This window comes from Plasmodium gallinaceum (genome assembly GCF_900005855.1).
Source record: "Plasmodium gallinaceum strain 8A genome assembly, contig: PGAL8A_v1_10, whole genome shotgun sequence".
Classification (NCBI taxonomy): domain Eukaryota; phylum Apicomplexa; class Aconoidasida; order Haemosporida; family Plasmodiidae; genus Plasmodium; species Plasmodium gallinaceum.
This window is the reverse complement of record NW_021628239.1, coordinates 142,647-160,008: the sequence shown is the minus strand read 5'-3', so window position 1 is coordinate 160,008 and position 17,362 is coordinate 142,647. Positions and strand designations below refer to the sequence as shown.

At 18.9% G+C, this 17,362-nt stretch overlaps 5 protein-coding genes across 5 annotated transcripts; 3 read left to right on the top strand and 2 right to left on the bottom strand.

Annotated features, from left to right (window-relative positions):
* Positions 1 to 1,932: 1,932 nt before the first annotated feature.
* Positions 1,933 to 3,450, top strand: CSP (circumsporozoite (CS) protein, putative; the record flags this gene model as incomplete). Its single annotated transcript, XM_028671432.1, has 1 exon — positions 1,933 to 3,450. One exon carries the CDS (start codon positions 1,933 to 1,935, stop codon positions 3,448 to 3,450), a length of 1,518 nt encoding a protein of 505 aa, XP_028528085.1.
* Positions 3,451 to 4,569: 1,119 nt separating this feature from the next.
* GLP1 (1-cys-glutaredoxin-like protein-1, putative) lies at positions 4,570 to 5,281 on the top strand (the record flags this gene model as incomplete). The annotated part of the gene is made up of 3 exons (XM_028671431.1): positions 4,570 to 4,773; positions 4,897 to 4,995; positions 5,078 to 5,281. 3 exons carry the CDS (start codon positions 4,570 to 4,572, stop codon positions 5,279 to 5,281), a joined length of 507 nt encoding a protein of 168 aa, XP_028528084.1.
* A 357-nt stretch (positions 5,282 to 5,638) lies between these two features.
* RPL44 (60S ribosomal protein L44, putative) lies at positions 5,639 to 6,184 on the bottom strand (the record flags this gene model as incomplete). Its single annotated transcript, XM_028671430.1, has 2 exons — positions 5,639 to 5,737; positions 5,972 to 6,184. The coding sequence occupies 2 exons, from the start codon at positions 6,182 to 6,184 to the stop codon at positions 5,639 to 5,641; spliced, it is 312 nt and encodes a 103-aa protein (XP_028528083.1).
* A 780-nt stretch (positions 6,185 to 6,964) lies between these two features.
* On the bottom strand, positions 6,965 to 10,492 carry PGAL8A_00003600 (conserved Plasmodium protein, unknown function; the record flags this gene model as incomplete). The annotated part of the gene is made up of 1 exon (XM_028671429.1): positions 6,965 to 10,492. One exon carries the CDS (start codon positions 10,490 to 10,492, stop codon positions 6,965 to 6,967), a length of 3,528 nt encoding a protein of 1,175 aa, XP_028528082.1.
* A 2,379-nt stretch (positions 10,493 to 12,871) lies between these two features.
* PGAL8A_00003500 (EH (Eps15 homology) protein, putative) lies at positions 12,872 to 14,449 on the top strand (the record flags this gene model as incomplete). Its single annotated transcript, XM_028671428.1, has 1 exon — positions 12,872 to 14,449. The coding sequence occupies one exon, from the start codon at positions 12,872 to 12,874 to the stop codon at positions 14,447 to 14,449; it is 1,578 nt and encodes a 525-aa protein (XP_028528081.1).
* Positions 14,450 to 17,362: the final 2,913 nt, after the last annotated feature.

Sequence of the window (17,362 nt, the reverse complement as noted above, 5' to 3'; positions counted from 1 at the left end):
TTAACTATCTCCGTAGAAAACTATTTTAGTTATTTAGGATAAATTTTTTTTTTTTTATATCTAAATAAACGATTAATGTAATAAAAAATTATATTTGTTTGTTTTATCTATCTTGCTTAATACAGTACTCTTATGTGTTAAAATATATTAATAGTTCACTTTATTAATAAAGTTTAAAACTTACTAAATATTAAAATATTTTCCAAAAAATACATTGGAAAAATCTATATTAAATTATAAAAATATTAATATATTAAAATTATATATATGTTTTATATGCATATTCATTCAGAAAAATTTATATTACATTATTTTATTTATTTAATAAACAAATATTTTTATTACTTATATGTTCAACTTTTTTACAAAATAATTGAGAAAACCTATTATGATTTTATAAACATAATTTTTATTAAAATTTGTTCATTAAAATATATATTTCATATATATAAAAAGAGTTTTTTAAAATTTTTACCAACTATAAAAAAATTTAAAACAAGGAAAAAAGTTAACTGAGATTAACATAATTCTTTAATTTTGTATTATTAATATATTGACGTATTAATTACAATTACAATTACAATTGCAATTACATTGTTTTGTTTTTTATTATAATGAATTAATCTTCATTTTTATAAAATAATTTTTCTTAATATGAAAAAGTTGCTAAATTTGCACACATTTATACCATGAAAAATAAGACTTTAAATACTATATTAAGTTATAATTCCTTCAACTGGATTAATAAAAAATTGTCTTTTTTTTTTTAATGTAGCAAAAAACCTATATCTTTATAATAATAAAATAGACTTTCTTTAAATTGTGACAAAAAAGAAACAGTTGTAATTAAAAAAAAAAAAAATAAATATAATAAATTAGTATTAATTATATAATATATGACTTTATATCTTTAGCATATAATTAAAGGTTCTTAAGTATAAATAGTTATTATGTAGAGGTGTTTTGCTTTTTTAGTTTATTTTATTATAAAATTTTTAATTTCATATATATTTTATACTCTATATAATCGTAGTTTATTAAACTTTCTATAGGTCTAAGAATTAAAGGATTTAATCAACATTAAAATGCTAAAAAAAAAGGGGAAACTAGAAAAATGATTTTAATAAGACAGTTTTATTGTTTAAAAATTTATATTTTCTGGATAAATATTTATAATATGCAAATCATTAATACATAAAAAATATTAATATGTATGGAATAAAACTAATAATGTGACAAATATATATTATATTTTATATAAATCCATTCATTTTACCTATAGAAATAAAAATATCATCATTTTGAGATATATATTTAATTCTTGAGCATGCATGTGTTGTAATCGACTTAAGAAACCTTCTGATTAAAGCTTAATTAAAAATGTAATTCTTTGAATTTCACATGCATATATATTTTTGAGTTGTAAAAGATAAAAATAAAAGGTATATCCAATTGAATTAATAAGATAAGACTAATTTGAGTTCTTTTACATGCAAAAATAAAATAAATAGTAACAAATAAAAAGCCTTACATTTTAAACATGCATATTATATATTTAAGACATTTCTCTTATTTCTTATAGTAAAAAATATCAGACAATTCAGCTCAAATACATATTGTTAAAACTTTCACTTTTTACAGGAGCTTGTAAGAAAATATTTTAAATGTGTTCAACTATTCTTATTACAATTACGAAAATTTATATATATTTTTTTTTACTTTTATATTTTCATATTTAAAAAACTTTATATTTAGTTTAATTATACTTCTTTTTTTAAATATTTTTAAGATATTTAAGTTTATACAACAAAAAAAGATAATTATATAATTTTTTTTGATTGAAACATAACTTTTTATGATTTCACTAAAAATTTTAATATATATAATATAATAGTTTAAAATAGTGAAGAATATATATAGGTGTACTTCAAAATGAAGAAATTAGCCATTTTATCGGCATCTTCGTTTTTATTTGCTGACTTTCTATTTCAAGAGTATCAACACAATGGAAACTACAAAAATTTTAGACTTTTAAATGAGGTGTGTTATAATAATATGAATATTCAATTATATAATGAATTGGAAATGGAAAATTACATGAGTAACACATATTTCTATAATAATAAAAAAACCATTAGATTACTTGGAGAAAATGATAATGAAGCAAATGTTAATAGAGCAAATAATAATGTAGCAAATGATAATAGAGCAAATGGTAATAGAGGAAATGTTAATAGAGCAAATGATAGAAATATACCATATTTTAGAGAAAATGTTGTGAATCTTAATCAACCAGTTGGAGGAAATGGTGGTGTTCAACCTGCTGGAGGAAATGGTGGTGTTCAACCTGCTGGAGGAAATGGTGGTGTTCAACCTGCTGGAGGTAATGGTGGTGTTCAACCTGCTGGAGGCAATGGTGGTGCTCAACCAGTTGCAGCAGGTGGTGGTGCTCAACCAGTTGTAGCAGATGGTGGTGTTCAGCCTCTTAGACAAGAAGGTGATGCTGAAGAGGATGGAGGAAATGGTGGTGTTCAACCTGCTGGAGGAAATGGTGGTGTTCAACCTGCTGGAGGAAATGGTGGTGTTCAACCTGCTGGAGGAAATGGTGGTGTTCAACCTGCTGGAGGAAATGGTGGTGTTCAACCTGCTGGAGGAAATGGTGGTGTTCAACCTGCTGGAGGAAATGGTGGTGTTCAACCTGCTGGAGGAAATGGTGGTGTTCAACCTGCTGGAGGAAATGGTGGTGTTCAACCTGCTGGAGGAAATGGTGGTGTTCAACCTGCTGGAGGAAATGGTGGTGTTCAACCAGCTGGAGGAAATGGTGGTGCTCAACCAGCTGGAGGAAATGGTGGTGCTCAACCAGCTGGAGGAAATGGTGGTGCTCAACCAGCTGGAGGAAATGGTGGTGCCCAACCAGCTGGAGGAAATGGTGGTGCCCAACCAGCTGGAGGAAATGGTGGTGCTCAACCAGCTGGAGGAAATGGTGGTGCTCAACCAGCTGGAGGAAATGGTGGTGCTCAACCAGCTGGAGGAAATGGTGGTGCCCAACCTGCTGGAGGAAATGGTGGTGCTCAACCTGCTGGAGGAAATGATGCTGCTAAACCTGATGGAGGAAATGATGATGACAAACCTGAAGGAGGAGATGAAAAATCTGAAGAAGAAAAGGAGGATGAACCAATACCAGATCCAACTCAAGAAGAAATAGATAAATATTTAAAAAGCATACTTGGTAATGTTACATCTGAATGGACTAATTGCAATGTAACATGTGGGAAAGGTATACAAGCTAAAATAAAATCTACATCTGCTAATAAGAAAAGAGAAGAAATTACTCCAAATGATGTTGAAGTAAAAATTTGCGAACTAGAAAGATGTTCTTTTAGCATATTTAATGTTATAAGCAATTCGTTAGGTTTAGCTATAATTTTAACCTTTTTATTTTTTTATTAAATAAATATTATAAAATTTTTATGTTTATTTTTTTTTTTTTTTCTGTGAATTTTACTGATTTTTGCACTAAACTGTATATTTTATTTTTTTTAAATATGTTATTCTCAGAAATATGAGTATTTTTTTAAATATTATAAATTAGGAGACATAAAGATGTTTATAAACTCTTCATTTGTTAGTTTTTTTTTTTATTTTCATACTGTTTAAAATAGAAAAAAAATTTTAAATTAGAGAACATATTTATAATTTATTTAGATAATGCAAAATTTTCATTTATTTTTTAAACTTATTTAAACATATATATATATATATATATATATATATATATATATATATATATATAATCCAGGAGCCCTACAACGTTTGTCTTAATGAATAATGGATTTAAAAAAAAAAGAAGAATTAAGTTATTTTATACACAAATACAGTCGTACATATTTATATGTAAGTTGTTTTTTTGTATAAATTCTTGTTTTAAATTTTAAAACTAGTAAAATTTAAATGCAAATGCATTTCTAAAGGAAGTTTAACTTTAAACTAATAATATTTTATAATAAATAACAAATGTTCATTTGTAAAGATATATATTATGTTTACTAATTGAACTATTTATTGTATATATATGAACTAAAAATGCAAACTTTCCTTTTTTTGTTAATATAAGGTCTATTAAGTGTAATTTAAAGATATCCATAGTAAAATTTTAGTTTTAAGTATTTTAATTAAATGAAATTAAAAATATAAAGATAATCTTTGGAATTTTATAGAAATTATATAATTAGTTAAAATCATTTAATTATATAGATAATTTTTTTCAACTATTATTAATAACTTTATAGTGAAACACACAAAATTATATTTTTAAATTATAATAGTAAATACTTTTTTTAAATTCATAAGTATTTCAACATTATGAAATAAGAAAATTTTTATATACAAATTGAATTTTGAACGCTTTTATATGCGTCATATTTATCACTAATTTTTCTTACAATATATTAAAATTAAAAAAAAAATTTATAAATAATGTTCAGCATAATGCCTTTTCATTTTTAACATAAAATTAGCTATTTTACATTTTGTTTCAAAAAAAATCTTACATATACATACGTTTTTACAATGATTACAAAAAATAATTTTGGATTTTTATTTTTTTTAAGAAGAAATGCAATGAATAAAAATGTAAAATTTTCTTCTTTAATTAAATTTTCAAAAATTAACTTATTTAATTCATTCTCTGATGAAAAAAATGGAACCTTCGAAAACAAAATTGATCAAAACAAAAAAGAATGTATAGAGTTTGAAAAATCAGATATATATATGGTTAATAAAATAAGCAATAAATGATATAAATTTTAAATAAATAATAGTATATGATAATGAAATATTTTTTTTCTTATTTTCATAATACGCTCTATTTAATTTAAATAACGTATTTTACTTTAGACTTTAAGAACAAAAATTAAAGAAGTTCTTGAGAAAGAAAAGATAGTTTTATTCATGAAAGGGTCACCAGAAAAACCCCTGTGTGGATTTAGTGCAAATGTATTTATTTATTTATTTTTTTTTTTTCTATATTATTAAACATATATTCATATTTTAAATTGTTAAAAAAAAATTTATGCAGGTTGTTTACATTTTAAATCATATGAATGTAAAAGATTATGTTTATATTGATGTTATGAAGAATCAAAATTTACGTGAAGCTATAAAAATTTATAGTAATTGGCCATATATTCCCCATTTGTATGTAAGAAATAATTTTATTGGCGGGTATGACATAATTTCAGAATTATACAATAAAGGAGAATTAGAAAAGATACTAAAATAATAATTTTTTTTTTTTTTTTCTTTTTATATATGAAAACTTATTTTGTAGTTAAAAAAAAATAATATACATGAATTTTAAATAACTTCCATGATTTAAACTTTTAAAATAAGTGTGTTATATGTTAATGTTTTATTTTAAAATTAAACAGTTTATTTAAGTAAACATTTTAATTATTTATTCTACTATCTTATAAATAAACAAAATTAGCAGAATTTTCTTTAAATTATTTTGTATACTTTTAAAAAAATATTTATTTTTTACCATATATAATAAATTTTATTTTCATTAAACAGTACATGATATCAAATATAATAAAAAAGTTCGTAGGAAAATAAAAGTGTGATGGTTTTATTTATTTCAATATACTGCTCCTTTCTTTTTTTTATCCGCTCCCATTTCAAATGTTTTACATCTTTTCATTGTTAGAAATCTTTTCTTCTTACATTTAGTACATTCCTATGAACATAAAAATAAAAAAAAAAATAAATAAAATTTAATTATGAGAAATAAGCAGGAATGATAATTTAAATGAAACTGTTCATAAATTTGGTTTTTTAATAATAAATAATTTTTGCAGAAACAAGTTTAGGAATTTGTTCATATATAAATAATATTTTCATTTTATATAAGCTATTATAGTAAAATAGATTAAAATTTTTTGCAAAAATATTATAAATTTTTATTTTTTACTAATTTAAGAACAATTTTTTTAGTTGTTTTTGCTTTTTTTTTAAAAACTGGTTTTGTTTGGCCTCCAAAACCTTTTTGTTTCATATCGTATCTTCTTCTTCCTAATGCTGACGTTCTTTCCTTTCCCTTTTTATATTGACTCACTTTATGTAACGTATGCTTTTTACATTTATTGCTACAATAAGTTTTTCTTGTTTTAGGAACATTTACCATCTTTTTAAATTTTATAAGTAAAAAATAAATATTTTTATATTGAGAAAAAAGGTTAAATTTTCTTTTTAAAAATATATATGATGATTTAATCAAAATATTTTAAATTTAAAAAAGTAAAATTTTGTTTTTAATTTTTTTTTTTTTTATGTGAATGAAAAATGTATGAGCATTTCACATAAATTATATATATTTTATTTCATTATATAAAAAATGTAAATTTTTATTTTATTTATTTTTTTTTTTTTTTAGAGATCAAAGTGGGGCATTTTTTATTTAGTAAAATTTTTACGAAATGATTCTATAAAAATGAAACATTCATTATTTCTTTTTTATTTTCACATTATTATATAATTTAAATAATTTAATAAAGAGGTTTAGTTTTTTAAAAGATAAAAAACATTATATATATAAAATTTTTAATTAATTTTTTTTTTTAATAAATTATGTATATATATATATATATATATATATATATATATATATATATATATATATATATATACGATCTTATTGTATTAATCTAAATTTTTTTTTTTTTGTATTTTAAAATAAAGAAAAAAAAATAACAAAAAAAATAAAAAAATTTATAGGATGAAATATAATGATAAATTAAAAAATCATGAATTATTTATACAAACTTATACAAATACATTAAAATACATATTTAAATAAATGAAATATATATATATATAAAAGGAAAATAAAGGTTTATAAAAAAAATTTTAAAATATAAGTGACAGTATATTTATATAATTTAAATAAAAAGCTTGACTTCCATTTTTAACTAAATTTTTTTTTATCTTGCAATTTTTTACTTAAAAAAATTTTTAGTTTATAAAAAAACGAACAAATTGAACATTTTAATTTCTTAAATAAATTTAGTTCTTCACTTTCTTCATAATTAACCAATTTTTGAATATTTTTATATACATCGTATGGTAGAATTATAATTTTTTTATGCTTCTTGTCTTTTGTTAAAAAAATGTTTTTATCCTTAACACATATGTGAGGATTATACATATACATGTTTACAAGTATATTATTAATTTTTATACAATTTTTATTCTCGTATTTTTTTAATTTGTAGAAATACTCATTCTTTACGTCAACTTGTTGATAATCAAATTTTATACTCAAATTGGCAATATTTTTTTCCTTATTTAATTCATTACTATGAATATTATTTATTTTAATTTTTTTTTTAGTTAAAACGCAATCATTCTTGTTCTCTACTTCCATAAATTGTTTTTTGTACAGTAAAATGGGACTTTGTGATATCAAAACATTAATATAAGATGATATAAATTTTTCAAAATTGAGGACAATATAATTTAATTTGTTTTTTAATAATGTATTCTCTTTTTTAATTAAGTAATTTTCTTTCATATGCATATCTAATAATACATACAATTCATTATTTTTTAATTTGGAATCTTTAATTTTTTCAAAATTTTCAATAATTCCGGAAGGAATCATTTTTATATCTTTACATGATTCATTTATATCTTCTCTTTTTTTTTCTTCAAAATTATTAAAAGCTTTACTGTTTAAATTGTTTTCTTTATCTATCGAAGGATTGCTTTTTACACTTGTACAGAGAAAATCGTTTCCTTTCTTTTCAATTTCATAATTACTACTCTCGTCCGTGTAATTATCTCTAATTTTTTTCCCTATATTGCATTGTGTTATTTCTTTATTAATTAAAAAATACTTTAAATTATCCAAAATATGTTTTTCTTGTTTTATAAAAGGAACGATGTATATAAGTATTTTTCTTTTTTTTTCATTGTTAATAATGTTGTGTGTATAATTTATAAATTTTAACAAGCATTTAATTAAATCTTCTCCCAACATATTAAAGTATTTATTAATTACTAATATAACTATTATTTTATTTACACATTTGTTAATAAAATATATAAATAATTCTGAATTGTTCATATTTTTTTCAATATATATATTGATTGAATAAAAAGTTAAATAAAAATGATAATTAATGTGGTTAAGAAATTCGCGATTCGTAATTAATTTTTTTGATAAAATAAAAAAATAACACAATTTATTTAAGAAGTGTAAGTAATATTTTATATAATCCTTATCACGAAAATTATTCATAAATTTATCTTCACTTAGTTTCTGACAAATATTACTATCAAAAAATCCCATGAATATTCTTAAAACATCATCATATTCTCCCGATGATTCATTAATTGCATTTTTGAATAGTTTCAAAAAATTGTAAATTGTTATATATTGTAAGTATATGTCAGTTTTATTTGATACTATCATAGAATTAAAAATTTTATAATATTTTAAAAAATATGAGAAAATAAATTTTTTTATTTGATAATTATTTTGAATATACAAATCATTAAGTACGTATGATAAATATGTCAACAAGCTATGATTAAAATTGACATCATTATCATGAAATGACTTTATGTAATTTGAATACGTTAAAATTATTTCATTAGTTAGTAGACATATATTTTTATTTATTTTATTAATTAAATTTTTTTTAATAAATTTTATCTCTATCAATTTATTTTCACATTCTATTTGATATTCACTGGTATTTTGATTTACATTATTTTTGTTATTAATAGTTAATAAATATCGAATATTGGATATTAGGGAAAGAATTTTAAAAAAATTTTCATTTCCGTTGTACGTTTTTGTTATTTTTAAATAATTATTAGAATACTTTAAATTTTTTAAGATATTAAAAACAAAATTTAAAAATGATAAAAAGAACAAGCTTTCATTATATTTAGATGATATTGTGTTCCTTAAAAATGTATCTTTTTCATTTACCAGTTTATTTAAATTAACTAATTTATTATTTACATGCATCAGCAAATTAATACTCTCTAAAATACACTGTATATCATTAAGAGTTCTATTTTCTATATATTTGATTTTTTTAACAATTATGGTTAACAATATAATATTGTGTTTAAACAAAAAAGAACAATTTATATCTTTTGAAATATATTTATATGCATTATCAACTTCTTTAATAATATCACGAGCACCATTATAATAGTATTTTTGATTGTCTTTATTATTACATTCTTCATAAATTAAAGGTTCCTTGAAAAAGGTATGTTTTTTATTATTCTTTAAATCATTAATACTATATTGTTTAAAATTATATATATCATTATTTAAATCCTTATTATTATAAAAAAGTTCTTTTTGCATATTATTATTATTATTATCGTAAAATTCTTTTTCTTCATAATATTTTTCAATATAATTCCATGTAAATTTATCTTTTTGTATATAAAAATAATTATCATTTAAGATAGTGCAAAAATTGTTAGATATCCTTTCTTCGTTGTTGCAATTTATATTAAAAGAATTTAATTGAAAAAATATGATCTCATTTACTAAATGGAGAACTCTAATAGAGTAAAAATAATTATAATGATGATTGTGTTTATATACATTTTTGTGCTGTGTATATAATATAAAATTAATAAAGTTTATATATTTTTTTCTATTATTTTTTAAAACATTTAATACATTTAATATTTCTATATATGTTTGATGAAAACTTAATTTATTACTTCTAATATTTTTTTCATGATTTTTATTATTTTCATTATAATTTGATGTAATATTATTTATTAATATGCATAAATTTTGTAAAATAAACTTATGTATTTCACGAAAAAAAGAAATTATTTTAAAACTATCACACTTGTAATTTATTATTTTTTTGTAAAGAAAAAAAAATGATACTAGTGAATAAAAATCTAAACTCTTAATTTCTTTACACAAATCTAGAAAATTTTTATCGTGAAATATAATTTCTATATCAAATGAAATTTTGCTTTCATATTTACTAGGTAGTTCGAGATAAAACAAGTAAAGCTTTCTGTTAATATTAACATTATTTTCAATTATTTTATAGGGAAAAATATTTCCATATTTTAAAGAGTTCTGTTTAACTAAGTAGCGATTTATTCTATCAATTAAAACAAATATATTTTTTAAATTATTATATAAATTTTCGTTAATTAATACACTGTCTACATTATTTTTTTTACAATAATAAATTTCATTTTTATTAAAAAATTCACTTTTTTTTATGTTTATTTTTTCATCATCACTTTTTTTTTCAAATATATAATCCTTAAGTACGTTGAAATTTTTGTAATCTCTAAAGCAAAACTTATATTTTTTATATCTATCATTTGTTCTTAAACATAATAGACTGTTATTTAAATTGTTTATTCTTTTAGTGACATAATTTTCACTACAAAAAATTTGATGACAAGCATGTTTTGAAAACTTTAGCATATTTTTTTCATTTTATTTATATCTTTTATTTCTTAATAATTTTCTTATACTGTGCATATATATAAACATATGTATATATATATTTTTTTTTTCATATTTTTACCTATTTTAATTTTAAAATTTCATTAATTACTTAAAATCATTGTTTATTAAATATTATTTCAAAAAAAAATTTTTTTCATGAAACTAGTTTTTTGTTTTTGGTTCTTAAAATTCATTTTTTTTTTTTTTTTTTTTTAATAAAAAAAAAAAAAAACAATTAACACTTAGCTTGTTGAAGTTTTTTACATCATTCTTTATTTAATTATTATCTTTAACACATTTTTTACTTTAAATTAAATTTTTATTTGTACTAAAATTATAAAACAAATTCAAGGAATTAAAATTTATTCTTATGGATGAAATATATATTCTAAAATTATAAATTTAAAATATTGTACTTTATTTTCTTTTTTCAAATTTCTAGCGTTTCTTATTATTATGTTTAGAATTTTTTAATATAATTATTTAAAAATCCATACTATTAATATTTTTTTTCTCTTTTCCTTTTTAATTTTTAAATATTTTTATTATAAAATTTTAGCAATTTCTTAATGTTGCAATTGTTACAACTTATTTATAAAGGTTTCCTTTGTTTTTTTTAAATAATATAAAATATCATTATTAAAAAAAAAATTTTTGAAAACAAATATTTAATTAAAGAATAGTATTATAAGGATAAAAATTTTAAACTTGACGAAAATCTTAATTTTTAATTATTTAGATTTACGATAAAGGAAATTTTGTTTTAATTTTTTTAGAAATATGGATATTTAACGTAGGAGTTAATATTTTTTTTTTAAAAAAAAATATTTTAACAGAAAAAGAAAAAATTAATTAAAAAATATTTTTATATGTGTATATTTAGGTCAATAATGCAACATTAACTTTAAATTTTTACATAGTTCTTGTTAGTTTCCATATAATTATATGTAAAAATGTGTTGATGTTTGTCAATAATATTACGAGTCTTTTTTATTTTTTTAATTGAGATGTTCTCTTACCACAAGAAATATTTATATACCATTAAAACAATATTATAAGAAAATAAACATAGAGATGATTTACAACTATATAAATAATATATAATTTAAATTTTTATTTTTTTTATCAAAAAATTTAATGAAAAAATAATAAACAGATAATTATTTTAATATGCTAAAAAAAAAAAGTTGAATTTTTATATGCATCTGAAAAAACCCAAAACTTTTATTAATCTTAAAATTATTTATATTTTTATATTTTTCCTTAAAACACATATATGACGTAGTAGGGTGGTATTTTTTTTTTTTTTTTTTTTTTTCTTCTGTTTTTTGTTGATGTACTTTTTTCTTTTAAACATAAACAGCCTCTAAAAAAATTCATAGCATTTAAGTTCTTAACGTATTATTTTAGTAACTTTCATGTTAATAAAATTATATTTATCAATTTTATTAAATATTATTTATTTTAATTTATTTATTTATTAATATAATTATTTAAAAATATATAATTATTTTAAATTAAAAAAAAATATAAATACATGTATATTTATTTCTTGTTAAAATTAATTATTAACAAATTTTATTTAATTTTTTAATTACATATAAATGCATTATATATATTTAAAAATTTAAACATCTTAAACTATTTTAAAAATATTTAATAAAAAAAATTGCATGGAGATTATAAATGAAAAAATGTTAAAATTTCATTGAAGAAACTCTTAAATCCTTGTACTTTTAAATTTTTTTTTAAATATGTTTAAAAAAAAAATATTAAAATTTATTATTTTTCTAAGTTAAAATAGATTAAAAAATAATAAAGGCAAAAATTAAAATTTGATTTTCTAACATAGTAATAAGAACTACTAATAACACCTTATGTTACTTTTTTAAAACTCCCTTTAAGTTATATAGGGAGCTTTTTCATGATTCTATTTTTTTACTCAGTAATTTTTTTTTAAATTCACTTAATATTTAGAAAAATGAAGAATTTAACTTTTAAAAGTTAATAAAATATATAAACACTATAATATTTAAAATATTAATTTAAAAAAAAAAAAAAAAAAAATACATAAGGATTTTAAATACTTAAGATTTTTCCTTTTTAGTTTTAAAATTATTTAATTATTTATTTTTATGTAATTTTGATTGTCTACATTTATAAAAATTTCTTTATTTTGCTCATTTTTTTTTTTTTTTTTTTTTTTTGATTTTTAGAATCACTTTTTTTTTTTTATTATTTAAACATATTTATTCTTTTTATATTTCTATATATGTACATGATATTAATTCAGAATAAATTACAAACATATTGAAATATTTCTTAATAAGTAATATATATGGATGAACTAAAAAAATGAAGAAATTTTTTCATAAAACAAAAGAGGAAAATGTGGTTTATGATAATGTGCTGGATGGACTTTATAATTTATACAAAACTTATATACTAGAATTAGAAAAGGAATATATGTATTATCATTTTTATAAGCCGTTATTAACTAGTGGAGACTTTTTATCTAAACCAATGATAATGTTATTAGGTCAATATTCTACTGGAAAAACAACTTTTATAAAACATTTAATTGAAAAAGAATATTGTGGTATGAGAATAGGTCCAGAACCAACCACTGATAAATTTGTAGCAGTTATGTATAATGAGAAAGAACAATTAATACCAGGAAATGCTTTAGTTAGTGATATAACAAAACCATTTTCTCAATTAGAAAGTTTTGGTAATAGTTTTTTATCTAAATTAGAATGTTCTAATACATCCAGCGAAGTATTAAAATCAGTAACGATAATTGACACCCCGGGTGTTTTAAGTGGAATTAAGCAAATAAGTAGAGGATATGATTTTGAAAAAGTTATATATTGGTTCGCCCAAAGAGTTGATTTAATTTTATTAATTTTTGATGCACACAAATTAGATATATCAGATGAATTCAGAAGATGCATACAAGCTATTAAAGGTCAAGATTCAAAAATTCGAATAATCTTAAACAAAGCTGATAGCATAAATACTCAACAATTAATGAGAGTATATGGTTCTCTAATGTGGTCTTTAGGTATAGTAATAAATACTCCAGAAGTAAACAGAGTTTATATTGGCTCTTTTTGGGATAAAAAGTTACTGCATGATGAAAATAGAAGTATTTTTGAGGAAGAGGCTTCTGATTTATATAAAGATATCTCAAAGATTCCACGAAATTCTACTATGATTAAATTAAATGATTTTGTTAAGAGATGTAGAACATTAAAAGTACATATTTATCTTTTATCTTACTTAAGAAAGAAATTGCCATTTTTTCGTAAAGATGAAAAAAAAAAAAACTTAATAAATGATTTAGAGACAGTTTATCAAAATGTTTCTAAAGATTTTAATTTACCAATTGGTGACTTTCCTCCAGTACAATTTATGAGAGAAAAACTTTATGAGATAGACTGGATAAAAATACCAAAATTAGATATAAAAAAAATAGAAAGAATAAATAAAGTGTTAAATATTCATATACCACAGTTATTAGAAATGATACCAAAAGAAAATATAGAAATAGATAAATCAAGAAATGAAAACCAAGAGGGTACAATAGTAGAAAATAAATTAACTCCATTTTTAGAAATGACTTCAGGAGAAATCCCTTTATGGGTAAAGCAGAAATATTTATCCAATCCTATAGATACATCAAAATATTCAGATGATTTTTATAGATTAGGTCCAGATGAATTTGGTAAATTATCAGGTGAACAAGTCAAACAAGATTTAATTAAAAGTAAGTTACCTAGTTCCGTTTTACATAAAATATGGAATTTATCGGACTTAACAGAAGATGGATATCTGGATCTTTTTGAATATTCTTTAGCAAGACATTTCATAGAAATGAAAATTGATGGTGTTGATCTACCCACAAAGGTACCTAAAGAGATTATACAATGATATACCTATCTGGTAATTTTTAAAAATATTAAAGGAAGTTATATAATAATATCAGCAAAAATATCAAATAGATTCACACTATAACATATATGTAAAAAAAAAAAAAAAAAAAAAAAACATTAAAATTATTTATTTGATTTGAAATAATATTTTTTTCCAATTAAAAAATATTATAGTTTGCTATAAACTTATTTTACTTTTTTTTTTTTTTTTTTTATTTAAAATATCATATAAATTATTTTTTTGAGTATTTATATAAAAATCGTTTGTTTTATATTTTTTGTTATTTTAGAAGATACGCAAAAATATGTTACACATTTGTATAAAAATTAAATACATATAAATGTTGTTAATACTTTTTGAAATAATAATAAAATTTCTTTTTATATATATTAATTATATTATTCCTTCTTTTTTATCATTTTTTTTTTTCATTAACTTTTTTTTGGTTGTCTATTTACATATATAATATTTTCTTCTATTTATATATATATATTTCATTTTCAAAAAGTGAAATAAAAGTTCTTTTGTTTTTTATGTTAAATGAATATGTATACATTAATTTTATAATAAATATGCATTTATATGAGATACTAAAATTCATTTCTATAAATATATAGCCTTTATATAAAATTAGGATGTATATTTTAAATATTTTTTTATTTTTAATTTATGATTAAAGTAAAAAAAATGTATATATACTATTAATAATGTACAATAATTTAATTTTTAATGAGTATGGCATTCTACTTTTTAATTAACCTTATTATTTTATTTAATTCATTTAATTTTTTATTTTGTTTTATCTCATCTCATTTATTTTCATAATTTCATAATTATAATTATTTATCTCTTTTTATTATTAATGTTTTGATTTTTTATGATTTTTCTATTTCATTAAACAGAAGTAATAACACAATTTATTTTCCATATAAATGTTAAAAATCATTTCAATAATTAAAAAATTCATAACTGAAAAAGAGTGAAATATTCACTTTTTTCTTTTTTTTTTTCCCATTTTATCATGAGTTCAAAAAAAGTATATAAAACATTAATAATTTAATGATCATGAACATAATAAAACTTAATAAAATTACTCTTCTAATATTCTTATTCAAATGTAAGTATGAGTCTCTTTTAATTTTTTCTATTTTTTTTCATATTATTTTAGAATATATATGTAAATACATATATGCGCCTAATAAAGGAAAAGAACAATTATATGTTGTTATTCAATTAACGAATTATATATATATACAGATAAATACTTAAAAAAATAATTGTAAATAATTAAAAGAAAAAAAATATTTGTTGATATTTTAACAGGTCATATTAAAAAGTTAAAAAAATAGATTAAACTAATTTCAATTTTCATTATATCGTATCAAACTAATAATGCATATATATTCGTTTTTTTTTTTTTTTTAAATCTGAAGGTTTTTAAATACATAAATGTTAATATCTTTTATATTTTACATTTGAAATTTTTTAAATAATAAAAACGCGATTTCAATAACTGTAAAATTTGGCATTTTAACATTTTCGAAAATTATAATTTTAATAAAAGACAAACATGCATAAGCCATATATTATAATCCTAAAACTATTCAAAACATTATGTTTTTTCCCCTTAATTTTATAAATATAAAAAAACTTATTGTATTAAATAAAGTTATATATATATATATATATATATGCACACATATAATACATTAATATTAACGTTCAGAATTTTTCTAAATAGGATATGTAAAAAGAAGATGAAAAGATATAAATGAGACACAAAGCTATATTTTTTTTCAGTTGCACAATTAGTTAATCTATATACAGAAAAAAAATAGTAAAATAAAGACAACTTTTTTCTATTTAAGACATTTAAGCTTCTTTAACAAAAGAAAGGTGTTTACATAAAAGAACTTACATATGTCATTTGGTTTTTTATTAAATATTCTTGTATATATTATATATACAAATTTAATATGTAAATATAAAGTTACATTAGTGATAATCTTTTAAGAAAAAATAATAGAAATAATAAACGAAATAGTTGTTATGAAAATAGGTTTCATGAATATAATTGTAATGTCTTCTTTTCTTTTCTTTTTTTTATTTTGTTAATTTTTATATTAAAAAAAAATAAAAAAGAAAAAAAAATAATAAATTTTATAAAACAAAAAAAAGAATAATATAAAATAATTAAAATATTCTTAAAAAAAAAAAAAAAAAAAAAAAAAAAAAAAAAAAAAAATTTTTTAAAAAAAAAAAAAAAAAAAAAAAAAAAAAATTTTAAAAAAAAAAAAAAAAAAAAAAAAAAAAAATTTTAAAAAAAAAAAAAAAAAAAAAAAAAAAAAATTTTAAAAAAAAAAAAAAAAAAAAAAAAAAAAAATTTTAAAAAAAAAAAAAAAAAAAAAAAAAAAAAATTTTAAAAAAAAAAAAAAAAAAAAAAAAAAAAAATTTTAAAAAAAAAAAAAAAAAAAAAAAAAAAAAATTAAAAAATTCTTAAAAAAAAAAAAAAAAGAAAAAAAAAAAAAAAAACGGATTTTACATTAACACGTAAATTACAAAAGAATATATTTCAACAATTAATAAAAAATAATTACATGGAGTTTTCTAAAGCAAAATTATAAAAACTGATAAAAACGAAATGATTGTTTCTATTAACAAAAAGTGCCAAAAAGAAATGTAATAAATACTTTGAGTATAACTGATAAATATATTTTTCATTCTTAATAAAAATATATTCATTTATTTCATACTATTACAATATATTTAAACTCCTTATTATACTGTTTTATGTTATTATATTTTATGTCGTTTTTTATGATTTTATGCTATTTTTGTTACCTAGCTTTAAATGATATTATATTATTTTACAGAATATTTTGTATTTATTTACTTTAATTTTATTTTATA